General features: G+C 42.6%; 8 protein-coding genes across 8 annotated transcripts; 6 read left to right on the top strand and 2 right to left on the bottom strand.

Moving 5' to 3' along the window:
• Positions 1 to 640: 640 nt before the first annotated feature.
• EAE97_007403 (uncharacterized protein) lies at positions 641 to 1,267 on the top strand (the record flags this gene model as incomplete). Its single annotated transcript, XM_038877918.1, has 1 exon — positions 641 to 1,267. The coding sequence occupies one exon, from the start codon at positions 641 to 643 to the stop codon at positions 1,265 to 1,267; it is 627 nt and encodes a 208-aa protein (XP_038731403.1).
• An 851-nt stretch (positions 1,268 to 2,118) lies between these two features.
• Positions 2,119 to 5,117, top strand: EAE97_007402 (uncharacterized protein; the record flags this gene model as incomplete). Its single annotated transcript, XM_038877917.1, has 6 exons — positions 2,119 to 2,505; positions 2,607 to 2,723; positions 2,780 to 3,118; positions 3,202 to 3,312; positions 3,370 to 3,507; positions 3,597 to 5,117. The coding sequence occupies 6 exons, from the start codon at positions 2,119 to 2,121 to the stop codon at positions 5,115 to 5,117; spliced, it is 2,613 nt and encodes an 870-aa protein (XP_038731402.1).
• Positions 5,118 to 5,925: 808 nt separating this feature from the next.
• On the top strand, positions 5,926 to 8,337 carry EAE97_007401 (uncharacterized protein; the record flags this gene model as incomplete). Its single annotated transcript, XM_038877916.1, has 1 exon — positions 5,926 to 8,337. The coding sequence occupies one exon, from the start codon at positions 5,926 to 5,928 to the stop codon at positions 8,335 to 8,337; it is 2,412 nt and encodes an 803-aa protein (XP_038731401.1).
• A 1,050-nt stretch (positions 8,338 to 9,387) lies between these two features.
• On the top strand, positions 9,388 to 12,086 carry EAE97_007400 (uncharacterized protein; the record flags this gene model as incomplete). Its single annotated transcript, XM_038877915.1, has 6 exons — positions 9,388 to 9,523; positions 9,580 to 9,612; positions 9,663 to 9,778; positions 9,835 to 10,795; positions 10,848 to 11,000; positions 11,050 to 12,086. 6 exons carry the CDS (start codon positions 9,388 to 9,390, stop codon positions 12,084 to 12,086), a joined length of 2,436 nt encoding a protein of 811 aa, XP_038731400.1.
• Positions 12,087 to 12,407: 321 nt separating this feature from the next.
• Positions 12,408 to 16,433, bottom strand: EAE97_007399 (uncharacterized protein; the record flags this gene model as incomplete). Its single annotated transcript, XM_038877914.1, has 1 exon — positions 12,408 to 16,433. One exon carries the CDS (start codon positions 16,431 to 16,433, stop codon positions 12,408 to 12,410), a length of 4,026 nt encoding a protein of 1,341 aa, XP_038731399.1.
• A 483-nt stretch (positions 16,434 to 16,916) lies between these two features.
• On the top strand, positions 16,917 to 17,472 carry EAE97_007398 (uncharacterized protein; the record flags this gene model as incomplete). The annotated part of the gene is made up of 2 exons (XM_038877913.1): positions 16,917 to 17,072; positions 17,230 to 17,472. The coding sequence occupies 2 exons, from the start codon at positions 16,917 to 16,919 to the stop codon at positions 17,470 to 17,472; spliced, it is 399 nt and encodes a 132-aa protein (XP_038731398.1).
• Positions 17,473 to 18,156: 684 nt separating this feature from the next.
• EAE97_007397 (uncharacterized protein) lies at positions 18,157 to 20,213 on the bottom strand. The gene is made up of 4 exons (XM_038877912.1): positions 19,908 to 20,213; positions 19,738 to 19,813; positions 19,282 to 19,424; positions 18,157 to 19,230 (listed from the first exon to the last, which is right to left on the bottom strand). The coding sequence occupies exons 1-4, from the start codon at positions 19,947 to 19,949 to the stop codon at positions 18,418 to 18,420; spliced, it is 1,074 nt and encodes a 357-aa protein (XP_038731397.1). The 5' UTR covers positions 19,950 to 20,213; the 3' UTR covers positions 18,157 to 18,417.
• Positions 20,214 to 20,632: 419 nt separating this feature from the next.
• Positions 20,633 to 20,998, top strand: EAE97_007396 (uncharacterized protein; the record flags this gene model as incomplete). The annotated part of the gene is made up of 1 exon (XM_038877911.1): positions 20,633 to 20,998. The coding sequence occupies one exon, from the start codon at positions 20,633 to 20,635 to the stop codon at positions 20,996 to 20,998; it is 366 nt and encodes a 121-aa protein (XP_038731396.1).
• Between the last annotated feature and the right edge of the window lie 2,118 nt (positions 20,999 to 23,116).

Genomic DNA, 23,116 nt, shown 5'->3' with positions numbered 1-23,116 from the left:
TTTATTGACGGATGAGTATACAATACTGTGTAATGTTTTAATCGTCTCGTCTTATAGTCTCGTCACTGAAGAATACGAGGTGGTATTGTATGCGGGGTAATCAACAGGGGGTCCAGGCTTGTTCGCCTGTACCCGCCCCCCGTGTTGTACACTATCAGACTGTCATGACTATGTACTCCAAAACGTTCCTGCTTTAGGAATTTTGGTGTCTAACTCGCAGTTGGTGACATCCGATCATACCTCGTACCACTGTCATATTCAATCATATTCAATCATGCACTTAAGGTATTTTTCCCACATCATTGTTCCTTCCCACTTATTACTCCATTGTGTGCATGCGAATCATGTAGATCTTTTGGATATGCGGTGAATACGAGATCCTTCCTTGGCGTCATCATCTCACCTCTACGCCTTCCCTATTGATTTTGCCTCAGTCAAGAGACATACTACCTGACTACATAAAAGAAGTGCTCTTCCCATCAAAAAAACTATCTTCATCAACACCCATCTTTACCATTCCGTTCACTACAGCAGAATCGATCCCTACATCTAGGATTTGACACTATTGATTCATTCGATCGATACTAGATTGCATTCTTAAAAAAAAATCTGTTTACATATTCGAATATCAAGATTCAGGATGCGTACCTCATTTGTCCTCGCTGGCCTCCTGGCTGCAGCTACTCAAGTTACAGCACAATACACAAATCAATCCGCCCCATTTTACCTCGCACTTGTATCCTCAGACGATAGCCTGAATGGCGCCACTCTTTCGCCTTGTCATGAGGGTGCAGCTATCGAAGGACTTTGCCTTGGTCCTTCAATCTCTAGCCCAAACGCTACCTTTTCCACCTTCAATTTCAACACTTCCTCCTTCGACAGCAGTTTCAACGCGACCATCGGCGAAACTGGTGTTCTGACGTGGCTGCTTCAAGGTGCAAATTTCAATCTTTCTTCGCCTTTCGGACTTTCATATAGCGCCACTAGCAACGTTGCGGTACCATTGTTCACTCCTAGCACGACTTCCACAACGAATGTAGCGTTTGACGAGGACAATTTGTTGAATATCCAGGGTTATCAAGATGATACAGTATCACCAATTAGCTTTGGTACTGAAGCTTATTACAGGTGGTACATCTGTGAGACGTACTGGGGTTACCACTACACCACTTTGGCCTGGGTAGTGGGCGAGGCTGATCCACAAAACCCAACCTGCGTGAAAGTTGATGTTCAAAGAGTTTTCACCGAGGCCAAGAGTTATGAATAGTTGGTAGATGGGACTCCAGTGGATCGATTTTGAGTCTGTGGGATGGTTGTGTGGGCGGTCACCTATAATTTGAACGACGAAGGAAATGATGAAATGATGCAAATTGATCACGGGAAGCAGCAATAAATACAGGAGTAGTAATGACTAATGAAAGATGCAATCTTTTTCAAACAAAATGATGTCTCCGTAAATCGAGAGTTCTTGTCGGTGATTGTGATGATCTGCTCTAAGCTTTGTAGTTCTGGCTTTTGTTCTCTCTTTTAGTATTCATCGTTGCCTATGTATTCGTCCGAGGTCAAGATGATCTCAGGATTCAGCTTTGTGCAAGCTTTCTATTCTATTGCTTTGTGAAATTCCTTTTGTTATGCTGCCCGTCAAATACTCCGTGGGATGATTTTGTGCCAACGCATGAAGAATGGAAAACATCGCGCATCACGATTGAGATCCCAGGCATCTGAGCTTGAAGTGCTATCTTATTGTCAAATATGAATGGGCAGAATAATTATTATTAGGTATGATGATTTTTTGTATTGTTTCAAGTCAATTTACATTATGGATCGGTCATAAAAAGGGCTGCGTCCAGCACTCATTGCCTACAACATGCTGTTGCTTCTATTCATTGATCCAAACTATGTTCAAAGAAGTATCTCGGCAACGCCTCCTTTGATTGTTGTCCAAGGACAGTCAAAACATATCCGGAAACAAAAGATTGAAAAGCTAGCCCTTTCACCAATGCTACATTTTCAACTCTTTGTTGCAACACAACAAAAATGAAAAATTACATTAAAATTAATTGATAAATGTGCATCTTCAGCTTCTTCGAAGTCCGAGATAGATATCAATCTCGAAACATGCCGCCAGCACCAATAGCCACCTATGAGCACCAGCTGAAATACGAGAGAGATGCCCAGAGACGTCCTTACACCGAATATGCTCGGAAGTTCGGACCTAAATCTCCAGACAGAGCTCAGGGAAAGAGTTGGTTAACGCCGTTAGATCCTCTGTTTCCAATCAATTGGGAAAATGAAAGGCAGGATGATCGGCACAATATAATCGGAGGGTATCAGAAACAGGAATTGCTTCTCTTTACTACGAGAGAATTGAAGGATTTAGATGCGATTTGTGATAGACCTTTGAGGGATAGTACAATGTCTGGAGGGATTCTACCAATATTGCAGAGAAATAGGTGGGAGGATAAGCCAAGTGATGCGTGGTTGAGGACAGATAGTGTACCGATTGTGAGTTCTTCTTATTTTCGTTCTCCCAAAAGTTCGCGGGGTATAATTCTTCTTGCATAGTGTCGTAAATTTTCACTGTTACTGATTCTTTCGAGCGATAGAGGCATGACCCCGATGGTGGAAAATGGCAATCGAGTAATGACAAAGTTTGGGAGGTCCTCAAACCAATAGTCATACTTGCTTCACAATTTATAACGTCATCTAAAAGTTTACCATGGGTATGATTCATTCTTTCACCTCATGACTTGCTTATGGCTGATTGACCGCTTGATAGCTAGATGCCCTTCTCCTTGGACCCCGCGCTCCTGTCCATCCAGATAGATACCCACCAGGCACAAAGATTCTCAAAGAATACCACACCTTTAGCCCTCGAGAAGGTCCATGGACTGTTGAACGCGAAAACGAAGTCGCAGCCGAAAGAGATCGGGTCTTTCGCGGACTGATGAATGAAATGGATTTTATGTGTTCATATTTCTATAGCCATCAGAACGTGAGGGATAATGATCCACCCAACAATGATCCAACATACCCGGTTAAGAAATTCGGAGATGCTCTGGGAGTTTCAACAATCAATACTTGGGAAATGCTCATCAAGAAGAAACCCGGTGCTAAGGTACGTGATTTCCGAAATTTGTTGACATGTCGACAGTACCCCGGGTGCTCATCGACGGAATTAGCTAATTATAATTGAATTAGTGGCGAGTTCAAATGTTTCTAAACGTCGAATCTCTGGAGCCTATCTTCTTCCAGTATAACGATTTATCAGACTCAGAGCTGGCAGGTATCAGATATCGCTGTGCAAGTACCGTGAGTCTGTCTTAGCGCAAAAGTTTGTCCACTCCTCATGAACTAATGTATTTCTAGATTGCGCACGAACTTATGCATGCAATAGGCTATTATCAGTCTCTGCATCGTCTTGGTGTTCGTGTATTCACCAATAATAGAGAAGGGTATTATGGAACGGAGCAGAGCGCGGAGCTTGGCTGGAGCTGGCAATGGGCAGTAAGTCAATTTAGTGCTTCATATTTCGTACCCTTTCTCTCCTCCGGATGATTATTCGAGTTGCTAAGATGAACCTTCTGAAACTATAGATTTTCGCCGGAATTGATCTCAAGAAGCCTATCAATTGGCGTTCCCGTCGTCTTCTGTGTCAATTTGCCGAAACGATGTATCCCTCTTTTACCAGTAAAGCTCACGGCTCTAAAAGTCAACCTGTTCTCATAGAGCCTGCTATAGAACCACATGTTGATTTCTATCCCATCAGTGTCCAATATTTGGAAGACGTTCACACCCAAGGCTTTTGGGATCTAATGGTTCGTGGTTTTGGCGGAGGCATTCTGAAATATCGCGCGATCAAGGAAGGAACTAGGACTTTCTACCATCCGGATTGTGGTGTATCCGGCCCTTTCCTCTATACGTACAGAGATAGGTTGGATCCTGTTGTCCATGATCCTTATGTCAACGAGGATGCGATGATGTTACAGGGTATATTGAACATACAATCGCAGATGGAGACTACGCCGATGGAAAGGCAAGTTTTAGAATTCGCTGCAAGAATGGCTGAAAGTGCGAAAATTGGGAAAGAATTTTGGGAAAGTATGGAATCACAAGTTAAAGTCGTGGGGGGGATCATAGAGGTGTTGGTCGCGAATAAGAATAACAATATTGGCAGTGGTGGGGGAGAATTGAAATTGATGAATACGGCAGTGAAGAATGTAGTGGAGTTGTTGGTTGTGGCTTCAACAAATCACGAAAGAATGGTGGGAAGTACCTTGGAGAGAGAGAGACAACGTGGAGGTTTGGAAGATATCACTTCTAAGCGGGCGCTGTTGGTTTGGAATAGGGGTGCGAGGGGATTTAATCGAGAAGTCATGGAAAAAATCGGCAAAAGGTCTAGAACTGGAGAACTGTCAATGCAATTGAATCACTCCTATAACCGTCTAGAGAAATGCCAAGCATTATTTTTTACACCAAGTAGAAGGGGAGTCGCGAGTAATTATCCCACAGAACAGAAGGAGTTCGAGATGCTGCTCGAGGCGACCGAGGCGATGCATAATTCAAAAGATTACGACAAAGCGCGACAGTTGTGTTCTCAAATATCTTCAAATAAATACGTTGGATCTTTTGCGAAGAGTGCCGCGTCAATGATGGTTGCCAATTGTGAAGCAGAGAAGGTAGGGGGCGTTGAGAAGTTGACAATACCCATTCGACATAAATGTTGGAGGTTACTCACTCAAGGCTTGGAAAGACTGGTTTGGCTAGAACCAGAGGTTGTCCCAATTTCAGAAGGATGGAAGGAGCTATTCCGGGATTATATTGACTGGGGTAAGAGAACGGAAGCGAAGTTGCGGATTAACCAACAAGATGTTTTGCCCCCTGGGATGGAAGAGACAGGAGAGAGTTCACAGACAGCAAGTAGTCGTAGTGGGAGACAGCCTACAAGAGCGACCAGTCAAAAGAGGACGAGGGAAGATGTAAAAGAGTTGGTTGACGAAGTGATGGAAGATGTGGTCTCCCCGGAACCCAAAGAATGGGATTCAATGCAGAGAATGAGAGCATACAAGAAAATGAAGCGTTCGACGAGAGATCCAGGTGATACCCCACCGGAATGACATAGAGGTAGAAGTCGTTTAGGAAAAAGAAAGATACACACCTCGACCCTTAGAAAAAGGCTTGAAGTCGAGATATTTCGTACCATATTTCTTTGTAGAGCTGACAAACCTGCAGATGAAGCCTTCGGCGGTGTAGTTCACTGGGTGTGATCAGACATTAATTGTCTCAATAAAATACATATCCTTGATGGCTCTGCGACGACTTTAAGTAAGTGGCGAGAATAAGAGCTATGAGTTTCAATAGAAAATACGAGATAGAACTCTCATTGCTGTCCTCAAATCGTTAAATGTGAAGCTTCTTCCCTCAGTCGCACTTGCCTAACACAACACTGTTATACTCGGCTGCACTTGTGAGTCATATGTCATATGATTTGCCTGACTGGAAACTATTGTTCCTTCCTCAATACTGTATTGCTGTCCTCCAATTCCTGAATTGGAAAGTACCAAACGACAACCAATAAATGAGAGCACCAAACATCGACTTTTCCTTCCCTCGACTGCACAAACAAACATTCCACCCCCGAAAAATAGAACACTTCTCATTCTTGGTTACTACGATTGATTTATCATTGCTTACAATTCAACAGTGATTATCAAGACTCAAATCAAACATCACTCGCATCAACAACGCACAAACAGTGCCCATACCATTTTGCTAGATTGCGATAACAACCTCTTCATCGATCCACATCAATTATTTCACAAGGATATCGAGAAGAAAAGCTCCGGAACAATGCCACAAAATGACGCTGATTTCCTTTGTTCAGAAAGTAGCGATATTTCAAAAAGTACCAAATGCTTTTCCAAAATGCTTATAGCTCCGCCGTCGTCACCTCAAACCCCCGAGAAAAAGTGCAGATCCCCCAAGCGGCGCTTTGAAAAGTCTCCATCACCTTCCCCAATTTCCAAGCTAAACGCGGAATCTTTCAGATGCTTAGACGGCTCATTTTTCCGGGCACAAGAAGAAGAGGAAGCCCGAAACATTCCATCTCCGCCCAAAAGACAACGAATGAGATGGAATGCGGTAGAAAGAAAGGCAGATACCAAGCTTAACACCATCGCGGAAAAATTCAAAGCTCGCGAGAATCCTCTATCAAGAAGAGAGAGACGACTCTTGGAGAAAAGACACAGGCTAAAGCTAGCCATAAGGAAAAAAGAGGAATTAGATATCACTGCTACCGCTCCATTGACAAACCTTGCAGGCGAATCTTGTTGTGAAAATGTGTCCGTTCTGGAGAACATAAGCATTAGTGAGGACACTGGGAAGGTGGAAAAGAAATTGCTGTCTAGTTTGACCGAAGAAAAAAGGGAGGAGGAGGAAACAAAGGATCGCCTTGCGGCCCTTGTCAAACTTTGCGAGAGCTTGGAAGTTACTCAAATATCTCCAGATGTTGAACAAATGAAAGCAGGCAGTGGAATTGGTAACCATTCGACTACTTTCGAAATAGACTTGTTTGGTGGAAATAAAAACCTAGTTCAAGGCATCAAATTTGTTTCCCGAGGCCGAGAAAAAAATAGGCCCATTGCACACGAAAAAGAGAATTCGGAAACCTATTTGAAGTTTCTTGGGCTATTGTGTAGCCAGAAAGAAACAGGAACTAAGAAGAAGATGAAAAAATTAGCCCTCATCATTGAGAGTCTGAAGCGTATGTTTATGATCGGAAACCTGGAAAGAAAATTGCAGAAGATTGATGACATAAAGACGCGGGATGGAATGTATCTCAAGGCCTTGGAGTCTTTGGACGAAGAGACAGGAACAGAGTCTAACAATAGAACCGAGGACTTGAAGCTGATGATCGAGATCTTCAAATCTGTTCGAAGCGGACAAATGGCGAAGGACTTACAAGCACTACGAGAAACCATCGATACGTGTTGGAAAGGCTTGGACTGGTTGATTAGAGAGGCAGAAGCGGCTTATGTGAGAAAGACACAAGAAGAACAGCCTACTTCGCCCACTTCATTCAAGGTTCCTGGTTCTTCTGAAAATGAATGCCAAGGTGTTGTACCTTTAGCAAACGAATATGAAGGTATCATAACGAATGAAATACAAGACAAGGACGTCGGAGGGGTCGAATCAATAGGAAATTCTTCGGAGAAGATCTTGAAAGAGCCAGTTTGGGAGGCCACGAAGTCTCGATGGGAAGAAGATTTCCCATTGCCTGCAGATTTCGACGATGAAGCTGCTATGTTGCAACAAGCTTTTATTCAATCGAACTACGACGAGTTTATGAGATTAAAGGCCTACCATGGTACCTCGTGCTCAGCCGCCTCTGGAAACAACATCATCAGCAAAAACCCTAATACTACCACTATAAAAAGTCTTGAGAAGTTGAACGAAGAAAACATTGAGGAAATTAGCCTTGACGACCAACAGGACGCTGATGATGAGACTTCTGATACATCCGAGTCTGAATCTACCCACTACAGTGCCGATAGCGGCGATGGAAAAAGTGAACTAGACACAAACAAGACAAGCGAAATAGAAAATTTGACTGAAATAAAGGATGTTTCAGTTGCATCGATTAAGGGTGTAATAAAGGACCTTCTCATTACTACTGCAGAGCAATTGAAACAAGATTTTACAAGTATTTCTCAGAAGAAGTGTTGTGAATCAACTGGAAACGAGTCCGACAATTCTATGGACGAAATGTTTCTCGCGACTACTGCAGCCGTGGTCAGAGGATCATTCGAATTCTTGAAGTTGGACGCGTTTGGCGAGGCATTGAAACAAGCAACGGAAGAAGTATTGGCAGACGGAAAAGAAAAAGAGCGTCGTTGTGTCACTTCATCTGGATCCACAGCCTCTACCGAACAAAATATCTCTAAGAAATGGGCTATCGCCTATCCAGAGACCATTCCAATGCGTTCCTTTGAATTGATGCGAGCCATCGATATCCTTATCTCACTCACAAGGTCTACTCCACACAACCATGCTATCCTTGAAGATACCCCTGAATGTATGTACGATGCGTTAGTAGTCTTTATACAGTACTACTTGGACACGTGCACCCACAGAAAGTGCATTGAAATCGTTGAGGGACATCCCCTTGATCAACAGATTCAATGGATGAAAGAAATGCACTCTTTTGTTTATTGGTGGAAGGACGTGTGTGACGACTTTGAAATATTATGGGGAAAAGGAGTACTGAACAAGGAGGTTCTAAAGAACTTTGATGTAAATGGAGTCAATGGAAATGAGGATGAGGCTGGAAGAGATTAAAATTTGTGTATGGGAAGTTTGTGAATGTGGCAGTAGGATAACTGCTGCCACAGCTTCACTCCGAAATTGTCTTGAAGCTTATTAGGGAGTATCTTTATTGATGCAACACTTGTAGTTTTTAAGATTCAATGAGAAATGAAATATGATTTACCTTCACGTTTCTTGTGTTCCCGTGTTCTGGTTGCTTTCAAAGAAGTTTGCCTCAAGGTCAACAAGTTCAATTATTGCTATTAAGATAAATTATCTCGTATTTCGATTTCGATCTGGTATGTGTTAAAAGTGATCATTACGCTTTGTTGTTGGTTTGTGAGAAGAAATACTGTTGATTAGAGTTTTAACACGATAAACTTTATGAGAAACTCGGAAACGTTTACAGTCACATGATAGTCACGTGTTATGGTGCTTCGATCGGTATCTTCATCGAAGCTCGGAAGCTCCTCCAAGCAGGAATCCAGCAACATATGATTTGATCATCTTGAACATCTTGAGCATCTTAATCCGTGATCTTTTCCTTATACATACTGCTTTCCAACAACACTACGGATCCCACTCTCGATCCATTCCCTCGGAAGTCATTATCCCGATTTTCACAAACTCAAAAGGAATCAATTTCCAACCGAACATCCACAACACATCATAACCGTTTTACAGGCAAATCCAAGTATCCAAACATATCTAGGTATGATCTGCATAAAGTATCCAAGTATGCTTTCACCGCAAGCCTCCTCACGCCAAGTTCCACACCGGCAATGGCGTACATGTCTGCATCTCCTCTGTCCGCTAACCTTACCCCGCATTCTACATTGGCAATTCCTATGACAGGTGCGGACTATGATGATCATTTAGAACAAAGTAAATCCAAGTGAACACGAAGAGATGCACGGAAGAGGGGGCATTGTAACGTCGTATGGCATCGTGGACAATCAAGATAAGTGGATACTTCGGGTTTGCATAAACAGATGTCTATACCCCAGGAACTTGGGGACTTCTATCTTCGGTTCGGAATTGAGTCTCTCGGTTTGAGGTTTTCTTCATATCGAAACGTTAATCATGGGGGTTTTATCACAATGGAAGGCTTTACTCGTGAGTCTGGTAATGGTGGCAGATATCGGGGTTGGAAGTCAATTAGAGGATGAATTTGATGTTTTTAAATATGTCGATCCATTCATTGGAACGGCGAAAGGAGGTGTGTTCTGCTCATTTCCTGAAATGTATTGAGATTTGTTACTGACATATAGGCAGGTCATGTGTTTCCTGGAGCGACTTTACCCTTCGGTGAGCTTTGTTGACTCCTCCCTTGATGATTTGAGCTCATTCGTTTCAAGGTATGGCAAAAGCAGTTGCAGATGTGAACAATCCCGATGAAAAGCAAGGAGGTTTTGCCTCGGATAATTCCGATATCACAGGATTCTCTCATATGCATGATTCCGGCACGGGTGGTGTGAGTAACACAATTTCATGAGAAAATTACTTCTCTTTGCTGACCCAAAACGCAAGTCACCATCACTTGGAAATTTCCCGCTATTTCCACAAACAGGCTGTTCTGGAGATATCTTGAATAACTGTTTCTTCACCAAGACCGATCGAGCATCGAGAAGAATTAATGGGACTGCCGAGGCCCACCCAGGATACTTTGCCGTGTCATTAAACACTTCTATCCATACAGAAGCAACTGTCACAAATCATACCGCATTGTATCGATTTACTTTTCCTTCGAATTCGTCGTCCAATGATTTGTATTCTACCCAGCAGGCCCCTCTACCTTATAGTCCACTTATCTTAGTAGATCTAACAGATTTGCCGGAGTCTCGTTCAAACGGTTCCGTCCAAGTCGATCCAGATACCGGAAGACTTTCCGGAACCGGAACATTCAATCCTTCATTTGGAATTGGAAGCTATGATTTACATTTCTGTGCCGATTTCAAAGGTGCAGAAATTCGAGACACGGGAGTTTTCATAAACAATCGTGCCGGAAGTGAACCCAAGAATCTCAGTGTTACCCCCGATGGTATAAATTCACCTCCTCTTCCAGCAGGAGCCTGGACACAATTTAAAGCACCAGCCAACAACCAAATCCTTGCTCGGGTAGGCGTTTCGTTTATCAGTATCTCAAAAGCTTGCCAGAACGCCGAGAACGAAATACCAGATTTTGATTTTGAGAAAGTGTTGACTGCTGCTGAAGATGCGTGGAGAGAAAAACTTTCCGTTATTAGTGTTGATGCTACAGGTGTCAGTGATGAGCTCCAAACTGTTTTTTGGTCCGGCACTTATAGGGCTATGATTTCACCACAAGATTATACGGGGGAGAATCCATTGTGGGACAGCGAGGAACCTTATTATGACTCTTATTATTGTATTTGGGATTCTTTCAGAAGTATTCATCCGTTGTTGACTTTGTTGGATCCCTATAGTCAGACACAGATGGTGAGAAGTTTGATTGATGTTTATCGTCATGAAGGTACGTTCTCGAAATTCTCCTGAGACTAAATCGTTTGCTGATGCTTTACTAGGAAAACTTCCGGACTGTCGAATGTCGCTTTGTAAAGGATTTACTCAAGGAGGTTCAAATGCAGATACTGTTTTAGCAGATTCTTATATCAAGAATATCACTCAAGATGTGGACTGGGCAACCGGTTATGAAGCAGTGGTATCTGATGCTGAAGGTGCGTTTACCAAATTAAATTTCATCAACACATCATTAATAAAATATAGATGAGCCAGCAGACTGGTCCATAGAAGGTCGAGGTGGCCTTACCAGCTGGAAAAATCTCGGTTACATCCCCACCGATGACTTCGATCCTTACGGAGTAGGACCTATGACCCGCTCCATCTCCCGAACAGTAGAGTACGCTTATAACGATTTCTGCATTGCCGAAATAGCCCAGGGGCTCGGCCACACCGGCGACGTAGAAAAATATCTCGGACGCGCTGAGAATTGGAAAAACATTTACAAAGCCGACCAAACCTCCTTCGTCAACGGATCCACCGACGCACCCGACTCCATCGTCGACACTGGCTTCACCGGATTTCTCCAACCCCGCTATTTAAACGGAACATTCGGTTACCAAGACCCCACCCTCTGCTCTCCCCTCTACAACTTCACATCCTGCTACCTCAACCCCAACGGCCACGAAACCTACGAAGGCAGTTCCTGGATGTACACCTTTTTCGTACCCCAAGACATGGCCTCCTTAATCACCACTCTCGGCGGTCCCTCCCTCTTCACCTCCCGCCTCTCCTATCTACACACCTCAGGGCTCCTCTACATCGGCGACGAACAAGCCTTCCTCCCGGTCTTCCAATTCCACTATGCCGGACGCCCCGGCCTCTCCGCCTACTTCTCCCACTTCTACATCCCCTCCCAATTCAACACCACGGTCGCCGGCATCGCCGGAAACGACGATTCCGGCGCCATGGGCTCCTTCACCACGCTCTCCATGATGGGTCTCTGGCCCGTCTCAGGCCAAAACGTCTACCTAATCACCCCTTCCTATTTTCCCGAAGTTAGCGTCAAGAACGGACAAACGGGCAAGACAGCCACGATCAAAAATTTCAATTTCGATAGCGCGTACGAGAATATCTATATCCAGAGCGCGACGCTTAATGGCGAGCCGTGGACCAAGAATTGGGTGACGCATGATTTTTGGCTGGAGGGTGGCGTCTTGGAATTAACGCTGGGGAGAAATGAAAGTGCGTGGGGAACGAGGGATGAGGATTTACCGCCCAGTGCGTCGACGATGGAGTGGTAGGCGTGGATGAGGAGGCTGGATACTAATAATAGGTGAGGGAGGGAAACAAGAGGCGGGATGTTGTTAGTAATATGAATGATCATGCGTGTATTAAATCTGGGGTTGAAATACACTAGTTGCTAGCTTTCTGCTGTTTGGCTAGTGATTGTTTTGAACTGGACAGAAAATGTCAAAGAGATATAGCAAACAATGCTAATTAATCCATCTCAAATCCATCTTTTTCATCAAAGTTTTTATAGGTCCGAAATTTTATGTTTTCGAAAGGTTGTCAAACTTCCTTTCTATATCATCTAATCAAATGTTATACATACAAATATAAATTCATTCCGTGATCTTCGGTCTTTTGACCCCTTGCGCCGTCGATTTCCCATTGCCCCTTCCTCTTCCCTTTCCCCTGCTTTGTCCTTTTCCCGTTCCCTTCTCCGAATCTACTGCTTTGAGTATAGATCCTATGAAGCCCTCTCCCTTCTCTTCCTCCTCATCGTCATCATCACGATCATCATCTGCTCCATTGTCTTCCATCTCAGCATCCACATCCGCATCTTCATCCCCCTCTCCCTCATCCCCATCCACCTCCTCCACCGCTCTTTTCCTCCCCTTTCCCTTCCCTGTCCCCTTTTTACTCGCGTCTCTTTTCGCTTGCGCCTCAACACTCAATTCATTCTTCTTCGCCCACTCCCTCGCATTATCCGCAAAGGTACCTCTATCCTTCAACGAATTCGCAGCACCACCCCTCTTCTTCGCCCTTAATTTCCCGACCGCCTCTCTCATCCTCTTGCTCCCCTTTTCCCTGCCCTCACCCGCACCACCTCCCACTCCCCCCACCCCAACACCACCCTCAAAGTATCTCGTAATATTGCTCTGCGTGCCCTCCGTTTCCCGTCGATTCATATCCCTAATCACCGGCACTAAAATTTCATCCACCCGTTCTTGACTCCAGCCCACGGTCGTCATCAAGAATTCTCTCAATTGTCCTAGATCTGGGACTCCCCATTGGAAAGCCTCGGCCGTACTATCAACATCCGGTTTGAGATATGCTTCTGTGACCGCCTGACTCGGGAATGCCGGGGGTAGAAAGAGTTTCGTCGCTTGTGAGCGACGGAACTTTTTGCGGAAGAGTGTTGGTTCGCTTGCAAGTGGAGGAGTTGTAAGAGGATTTTGAACGAGGGACCACCATTCTTTGAATTCTTCAAGACCGGTATGAGATGGAAATTCCGAGAGTATCTCAACAGCGGTGACGGGTCCAATGCCGGGAATTCCTTCCGTGTAATCGGAGCCTAATAAATGTGCTATAGAAATGAGTTGATCCCTCGAAAGAGAAAGTTCTTTTTCCAGATCGGATGAGAGGTAACACTCAACGAGCTTATTCGAGTTGAATAAATTCTTATAAACTCTCGTTCCGCCAAAAAGGAAAATATCCGAATCATCAGTCACAATGCCATCTACAAGGCCCAGACGGACAAGCTCGGCACATTGAGCTTCTGCTTCCATTGGTGCGGTGATGTAAGGAATACCGAAGAGACGAAGCAGAGTTTGACATTCTGTGATCATGATATGGGACACCTCATCTGCATCTCTACGATCTTTCTTTTGTTGACTTCGCAATGCTTTGAGTTCTTGCTCGTATGAATCGTGGTTTTCTTTTTCGGATTTGTTGTTCAGGGTACTGGCAAAGCGAGCATGTTCCTCTGCTTCGATAGCGAGTTGAGTCATTAGTTCTTCTTCTTCCGGATCACTAAAATCGAATTCATCTGGAATCGCTTCAGCTTCTTGACGATCATATGCATCATCAAAGGGTGGCTTGTCGGATATAGTTGGCCCGGATGGCAAAGTAGATATAGCATTTGCCATTTGAACATCTTCAAACACTGGAGTCGGACTTTTTTTTGCAGAATTTGATAGTTGTGTAGGTTCAGTTGCTTGGAAATCAGGAAGATCCACATCTTCGAAAACAGGAGACGGGGATTTTGATTTCGAAGAAGACACTTCTAGGCTCTCCTCAACGTGAGGTACGGATTCTGAAGCCTTATTAGACTTAGGAGCAACATCCCCATAATCACTCTCCGACCACTCTACCGGTTCATCCGAGTCCTCTAACAAATCAGCCGTATCATCTACACGAAATTCTGCCGGTGGCTGCCTATCCTGAGGAACATCGAACAGCGGCGGTTGAGCTTTAACAGCTTCTGCCAAAGCATCCATACTATTCTCGGCAATATTAGGCGTGGGTGCTTTATCCAAAACTTCCACATCACTATCATTATCATTATCAGAGTCTACATGAATGACTCCATGATCGCGTTGAAAAATCCTCTCGTCTTCTTCCGCTCTTTCGCGATCCTTCGCGTTCAATTCTTGATCTTTCTTGCGCTGCTGCTGGACTTGCGATCTGATATCGTCATTGCCAATTAACCAAGGAGGTAGTGGCTTCGCTTTTTCTTCTTCATCTTCTTTCTCGAAACCACCGGCCAGTTCTTCTTCATCTTCCTCTAGTGGTTCTCCAGCTAATTCTTCTGGTTTCTTTTTGCCGAATAAAGATGATTTGAACTGGATACTCTCGAACGGCAATGGTCCATCAAAAGGGTTCTTTTTGTTCACAACAATTGGTGCTGCTTGACGGACTTTTTCCGGTGCCTTTTGTGACCTTGCTTTCCTCAATGCGGATTGAAAATCCATATCGCTATCACTATCACTACCCACCTCATCAGTCTCTTCTTTCCGTTTCGGCACCGCAGCGTTAGCTCTATTATTAACCATATGAGCAATCATTTTCCCACTCGACTTAGTGAGAGGTCTAGCATCTGCTACTGCTCTTTGCTCATATTCTGGCATTGGGACATCCTCAAATGTAGCTTCTTCCACTTCTTCTGCCTCTTCCTGACCATAGCCTTTCTGGAGTGATAGTTCAATGGCTCGATTTATATGATCCTCTTCGTCAAGTTCTACATCTTCATCCTGATCTTGCTGTAACGACATAGCAATCGCGCGATTGATATTTTCATCCTCGTCATCGTAAGTTGCATTCAAGGAGCTGGGTCCGGGTTGTCCAACTACATCATCCACGAACAGAGAATCCGGATCTTCAGATGGCATTCTTGTAGGTTTTGAATTCGATTTTCTCCTCGAGTTGGAGTACTCTTTCCTTCTTTCAGCAACTTCTCTGGCTTGAAAGTCACTGTAAGTCATATTCCTCCCATCATCTTTGGCTTTCGGTAGCCGATTCAATCCTTCGACAGGAACATCCTCGAAATCGTCTTCCTCGGATTCAGATACCATGTCCACCTTATTATTTTTCCGATCATAATCATCAACATCAATCGGTTTATTCCTATCCCCCACTCCTTTCTCCAAGGAGACCACACCCAAAGCCCAACCACCTTCAACACCATCATTCTTGACCAAAACGTACTCCCTTCCCCTCTCTCCTGCAATTCTACTTGTCCCATTAACCCCAAACATCTGCTCCTCCGAATTCATTCCGTTCAAATTCATCAATCTTTGTGTCAACTCATTTCTCTCCCTAACCCTCTCAATCTGAAATTTCGAGAAAGCCATCCTATCCGGAAACATCTCTTCCAATTGTTCCTTACTCAACCCCATCCTCAATCTACTCCTCAACCTCGCTGCATTCAAGATATTATATCGATCCCCCGCCGGTAAACTCATGAAAAACTCTCCATTAAAATCGATCTTGCTGAAATCATATAAATTCACATCTTCTCCATTATGAAACTGTCTCGCATATTCTTCCAATTCCTCTGCCGACATAATTCTCGGATCTTCCGGTTTACCCATTCCTTCTATACCATTTGTCAGTTCGGGTAAATGATATGCGTCCTTCTTGTAGAATTTTCGAGTCGTTTGGACTTGTTGCTCTGACATCCCTATCTCATCCACATATGCTAATTGTTCTTCCGGCACCACCTCTTCTTCTTCAACCGGTCTGCTTCGTCCCTCCCTTTCCCTCCTCTTTCTCTCACTATCTTCCTCCTCCGCTCTCCTCTTCATTTGTACACCCAACAGCCTCCCTGCAGTCCTAACAGCATCTTCCCTCCTTCCTTCTCTCCTCCTCTTCCTCCCCAATACCGTTTGACGTTTCAATATGGGCGCGCCACCATCAAACACAAAAACTGGTTTAATGCCATGAAACAAAAGTTTGCAGATCCTACGGAAGAAACCCACGATATGCGAATTGCGAAGCGCATTTCCTTCTTTATCGCGCACGGCTTTGAGAAATTGGTAGATCCAGATTGAGGCGTCGACGGCGAGTCGTTTGCGGTTGAGAGCTGGGAGAGGAGTTGGACGCGCGCAGGGTTGCACGATGGTCCAGAGGCCGGTGACACCCATGATGAAGGTGTTGAGTCTTTACGACTGTAGATGAATTGCATATCAGGATTGTGGTTTTCGCGGATCACAAAAATCGTGTCGGCAACCTTAATGTAAAGGTGAGAATAAACAGTAATTGAAGTCAAGTGGAATGAATAACTCTGAATCCTCTGCTACACCCTTATGTGATGGTAGTATATTCATCCCATATCAAATAAAGAGGGTTTCAAGATTCCACAATTCTCATCTCACAATGCGAATTCAAATAATAAACTTCAAAAATCTTAAATCCCACATCCGACTTCTGCCTTCACTTCCCACCTCATCTCACCAAACGCTAACCGCGTAATGACGCACATAGTCCACGCTCTCACGTGACTATCGTTCCAGCTTATCTTATCGCAAAACCCACCAAACTCATTCTCTAGTATCCATTGTTAATTCCCCTCCTAAACACCCCTCTCCCTCTCTTCTCACTCCACATCGACCACCGAACCCACAGCCATGACATCTCTCGCCCCCTCTCCTTCCACAGAGATTTCCGAATCTCCAGCTAGAAAAGAAGCACGCGCATATTTACACAATCTCCTCTGCAAAACCCTACTAGTTCATACAACAGATCATCGTATGTTTCGCGGGGAATTCAAGTGTACCGATTCTGTTTGTTTGCCTTTCTTTAAGATCTCTCTACCCGGGCGGCTCTTTTGTTACACTTAACAGTAGCATAAATATTCCTCTCAATCTCGCGCATACGCATATCCAAAAATCAAAGAAGAAAAACAAGAAGAGAAAGCTAACCCATCCCACACAACCCCAGGACCTCAACGTAATCCTCTCCGAAACCTACGAATATCGCATCCCCCCCGCACCCACACCCACATCCTCCTCATCCACACAACCCCAAGATCCCACCTCCTCCGCCCCGAAATCCCAGTCCCAATCCCAACCCCTCCTGAACATAACCCCCCGCTGGCTCGGTCTCGTCGTCGTCCCCGGCGCCCACATCCTACGCATCGAACTGGAAGAATTCGAAAGCCAAGTCCGCGGTCGCAAATCCTAAAACTCCAAAACCTTACCTCTTCCAATCTACTAGACGAAAACGAGATGCGCTGGTCAAAGGCACCCACCTCCCGCAATGCTCCCGTCGAGACAGAAATGGTTTCTGGCTAAGACAGAAGTACCATTGCATATCATGTGATATCGCATCGCTACAGCTCGGTGAAGGTGGATGCAGAGGTATCAATATGGAGCAGACGACGATCAAACAACCAAGCATAGCCAGAATTCAACTACTTGAGTGATATGAAGCTTAATATCCATACGGTGAGGAGAGAAGATGTGGTGTTTTAAAGGTTGAGATGAATGCTAGCTCAAAATCGGTAATATTTGGGGATAATCTACCACCGAGGGACATCATCGTTGAAGGATTGGAATAATTTTGTGATGATATGGATGGTAGGGACTGCAAATTACCGTCGGTAATGGTTATAAAGTTGGTTGGTAGAATTAGTGGCGATCTGAAGATCATGAGATGAGCATTGTGGATGAATCAAGATACCCATGGAGGACAAATTTGAATACGATAGCTAGGAGTTTCTCAAAAGCAAAAATACCAACTTAAATGATAGAAGCATTAATTAAAAACTACAGATACAAAAGCCTCCAAGCCCAAATCGTATTCCCACCCCACCCCTCGAACCCTTTTTAGCTCCCCAGTTCACCAAACCCTCCTCTGCCCGGTTTCAACACTCGTATTCTCAGATCGTATATGATCAATTACCACCCCGTTCCGATTCCAACATTATCGTCATTAGAGAAAAGAAAAAATCATCGATCCATTCCAAGCAGAGCGGTAATAGTAGCTTTCGAAGCAAAGTTAAAGAAATCTGGGGAATACCCGCCACTAATTCAGTCCGTTCCTTTAACACCGTCACAAGCTGATTATACCTAGACAATCTTCTCATTTAGCATCATTCTTTTCCTGAATTAAAGCGCTGTTCGACCATTATGCAAGCTCTTCTTGACGACCTCTTAGTTCACCATTGGTGATGCTACCTTGATGAGAATGAGCAATCTCCTCTTCCTCCTCCTCATCTTCGTATTCATCACCACCCTTGTGAGCTTCAGCTGGTATCCACAGACCACTCTCATTATCATTCAAAGGTTGATCTTGGCCTGTAAGATCATGACCTTGAGCGTTACGTTGGATGTTGTTTCGTCTACGTTGAGACAAAGTACGAGCGCGAGTAGAAAGGTTGGAAGAGACGGCCGCATTGGAGTTGACCCAGTTGGTCAAAGAATCCTCACAATCTTGGATGATGGCCTTGCTAGCTTCATATCCATCATATGCTTGTCGGGTCTCACCTGGCGTGACAGGGGTGTCATCAACAAGTTCCAAAAGATGTTTTCCGTAACCAGCAATAATAGCGACCTTTTCGCAATGTTCACGGAGAGCATCAAATTGGTAGGTGTAAGCAGCCTTAAGCTTCTCACGAGTGATGTTGGAAAGTTGAGCTTCAGCGACCAAAGATTCGGCCTCAGCACGAACCAGTTCTTGCTCAAGGACGACGATTCGTGGAGATTCTGGCTCCTTGTATTTGAGTTGAGCGATTTGATCAGTGATCTTTTGCTTGCGATCTCTGCTTGGTTGAACGGAAGCCTCAATGTTTCTGATGCTCTTGATGGTAACACGATATTGGTCATAACGATCAACGTATTGGTCCTCAAGTTCACCAATTTCATAGAGCAATACACCGAGCTTGTCGGTAACATCTGATACGTCTTCATCGCAAGCCTCACCCCAAATGGAGAGTTGTTGCTATGCTATGTTAAATTGATGCACTTGAATGTAATGAACAGGATGACTTACTGCTACCTCCATTCTCTCTCTTCCGACAAGTTCCATACTGCGCATGACATTTTTCTCCATCTTCACGAGTTGACCAAGCTTTTTGGAAAGCTCTGGCCCTCTAGTGTTGAGGGCAGAGTGCGTCTTGAGTCGCATAGCATGGCCTGAATTGATAGTTGTCAGTAAATTATCTCTTGAATAGAACAGCGATATCGTTCGTCATAGCTATCGCAATGAGGATTCAAATAAAGTTTCACGATAGCGACAGATATCATGATGCCCGACACAGACACGCCCTATTTTGATATATCTAGGAGAGTATGTCCATTATGTAATCGTGTCTGGAAGGGCTGTACAGAACAACTCGATGTTCTGCCTTTCCCTTGCCTGTCCCTTTTCCTATGTACAGAAACTTCCGAGTACCCCACATCCAACATGTAAAACATATCGCAAACGTCATAGAAGAAATGTACTGACCGAGACCGCTTCTGCCGAAGAACTTTCCAGATTTGGTACTCGAAGGTGGTGGAGGGGGGTTTTGAAGTTGTGAGGCCTGTGAAGAAGAAAGAAGACTCGTCAGTAAAGAGTAAACAATAATTTTGCGAAAAGATATGCCATCGCCAATCGAGTTTGTGTGTATAACTTACAGTGGGAGCCCGCGATTGTCTCATAGAATATGTGCGATGCATTGTGAAGGCTGTTGGATTGATTTACTCGAAGGGTATCTTTGTTGTGTTGCGGGCAAAGGGCTTCTGTCGATTTGAAGCTTTGGATTAGGTGTATAGTCAATACAATCCTTAAATGGATAGATTAACAAATGAATAAATTGATTGAAACCAGCAGGAAGCTTCGGGGGTGATAGATGGTTGATATTGCCTTCTTGCGGATCTGGAGAGTTAAGTGGGACGGATAGACTTTTAGTCCATGACGATCATACGAATCCTGGGTCATAGTTGAGAATGGTTGTAACAAGGAAATGACGTCGATTGCTTACTCAATGGGGAAAAAAGGGTGAGTTTCATCGGTTGACCAATCAAATCGTTCTATTTGACTAGCCGGAAACATCAACAGGATTTTGATATGCAAGGACGAACGAACTCCAACATTATGCGTATGGAGTATGATCCATATCACATATCATATCACATACCGGTATTGGCTATGTGCTAGGTACTTACCTATGTATGATTCTTTATATACAAGTACCTAGTAGATAGCTTGATCTTCATCATGGTTATATATTAAATCTTCAATGTACACTGCGAGTTCTTGATTGATATTAACTTATATTATAAGATGCTCCACCACCATACATTGTTTCAATTGAGCATTCGTTCGCATATGCATGGAACATGTCAAAACGTTGATCAACATGACTTCAAATAATAAGGTTCATGAACTGCAAAATCAAAGCACGACTAGACTTCATGGCAAATTCAAAGCGAAATTCAAATCATCAATTGTCAACATCAACATCAACGTCAACGTCAACTCCAACTTCAACTTCAATACCCACGTCATTCTTTTCTTCATCCTACTTTTGACAATCAATCCAAGACGGGACCTTTTCGGAAACGCTATCTATATCCGTTTCGTCAACATCCAGTCCCGATCCCGTGCTTCTTCAAGAGATTCTGGTCTAGCGCCGGCAGCTATCGATCTTGACTATTACCTCAGTTCCCCCCTTTTTTTCTCATTCAAACCAAGGAACGGGGCTGTGTTTGGCAAACGGATTTGAGTTTATCTATGCCTTGGCAGATCGTTGGGTGCTTGGTCTCGTCAAACCCAATACGCGTGATTGTGACTGAGGGTCACGTGTCGCATGTATTTGTATAATTTATCTTCCCTTTGCTTCTGTGTTCCCTTCCTACTTACTAGATGTTCTTTCGTTGAATCTTCCAGTCTTTGTCTTTCTCGAACAATCACATTGCTTTGATTGTCTATCGTTTCACCAATTATACAAGTTTCCCAGAATTCATCCCTTGGGGACTTCTGGTCTGTCGATATACAAGGAGAGTAGTCATGATCAGTGGGAATACTAAGTAATTATCTATATTGTATATAGTACCTAGCAACCTTTGAACCGAATGCTCTCGACGAATGATGTTATATGCTAGGTAGGTAGTAAATGAAGTCAGACTTCTTGGGCTCGAGCAAAACAGTTTAATCTTAAGGCTGGAAGTCTCCCAAAATCTTCGATATCCGGATTGGTGAAAGAGATGGAAAATTGACCTTGTAATTTTCAGAAGTACTAGGTAGTTCTTTGACTTACTCGACTAAACATGAACTTGATGTTCGTGAAATCTCATGAATCCTCAAGGACAATCGAATTCCCTCAAACCGATAAGCAAGAGTAACATTTCTTTGTTGGTTATTGACTGCTGAATACAAAGGAATACAAAAGGAATTGATAATTCATAGAACCATCACCACAAAGAAAATACCAATTTTGACTTCCTGTCTGTAACTACGCAGACATACAGAACAACCCCCTCAAATCCCATATATAAACACCAACTTCTTCCCCAAATCCATTCATCCCCCGAGTCCATCGCAACCGCAAACCTACTTTCTTGGAACAGATAAAGACACGAAGAGAAAGTAGCAACCAACCCCCAAAACCCATCCAAGATGAAATTCATAACTCTAGCCAGTCTCTCAACTCTCATCACACTCACCACCGCAATCCAACTACCAAACCCAGAACCACACTGTTCCAACCGCACCCATCCATCGCACAGTAATCATACTAGAGTGTCGACTTATCAACCCATACCAACAACGCTGATCACATTACCCGGTGGTGTCTTTGTGCAGACGACGATGCCAACCGCCACTCAAACTACAGATTGAGAATGCTTCGAAGATCGAGGGCGAGATGTATATGAATGGTAAGTAACCGATATCCCTGCTACGTGCACGACCCTACTATGTGCACACTATTATTATTTATATAGAAAATTGAATTAAAAATTGAAAAAGTGATATTATAATTTGAAATTCAAAATTGAGATAATTGAAATAAACTTATATAATATTTTGAAATAAAAAAAATAAAAATCTCAAAAATTATTATAATAATAATAATAAATAAGATATCAACTTTTATAAAAAAAATTATTTATTTATTAATATATTTTATAATATAATTAAAAATATAAGTTTTTTTTAATGAAATTATGAAATTCTATATATTATAATATAAGATATTTGAAAAAAACTAAAGTTTTTTATCGAAAATTTGAAATTATATTAATATTAAATTCTAATATATTTTATAAAAAATATTTTAATAATTGATTATTAATAGAATAATGAATTTATAATATTTTATTCTATTTTTAAGTTATATAATAACAATAATCTTTAAAAAAATATAAATATATTAAAATCTATAATTTATTAATATTATATTTAAATAAAGATTTATAAAAACTTATTAAGAATTTGATTTAATTTAATAATAAATATAATATAAGTATTCATTAATTTTTTTAAGAAATTTCAATTTTAAACTTTTTTGTTATATGGTTTTTAATCAATTATTAAAGAATGAAACTATATTAATTAGATTTTGATTTAATAAAGAATTTAAATTTTGAAAATTAAATATTAATTAATATTAATCAATTTTTATTTAAAATAATTTTTTTAAAAATGAATTAATACTCTTTTTGAATTAAAGAAAACTTCTTTTTAAAGAATTTATTTAAAAGGATTTTTCTATAATTAGAATCTTATTATATATAATAGAGTTAAGATTAAAATAATTTTAAAAATAAAATTTCAAAAATAAAAGATATTTTTTAATAATTTTCTTTTATTAATCAAAACTTTATATCTTTTAATATTTAAT

The sequence above is a fragment of the Botrytis byssoidea genome (genome assembly GCF_014898295.1).
Source record: "Botrytis byssoidea strain MUCL 94 chromosome Unknown BBYS_014, whole genome shotgun sequence".
Classification (NCBI taxonomy): Eukaryota; Fungi; Ascomycota; class Leotiomycetes; order Helotiales; family Sclerotiniaceae; genus Botrytis; species Botrytis byssoidea.
This window is presented reverse-complemented; position numbering and strand designations above follow the sequence as displayed.

Bases quoted from the DNA above. Each gene is read 5' to 3' on its own strand.
- EAE97_007397 (XM_038877912.1), bottom strand. From the start codon at position 19,949: ATGCATCGCACATATTCTATGAGACAATCGCGGGCTCCCACT. The intron at 19,814-19,907 runs GTAAGTTATACA...TCTTCTTCACAG, and splicing joins GACAATCGCGGGCTCCCACT to GCCTCACAACTTCAAAACCC. The intron at 19,231-19,281 runs GTAAGTCATCCT...AACATAGCATAG, and splicing joins GAGAGAGAATGGAGGTAGCA to CAACAACTCTCCATTTGGGG.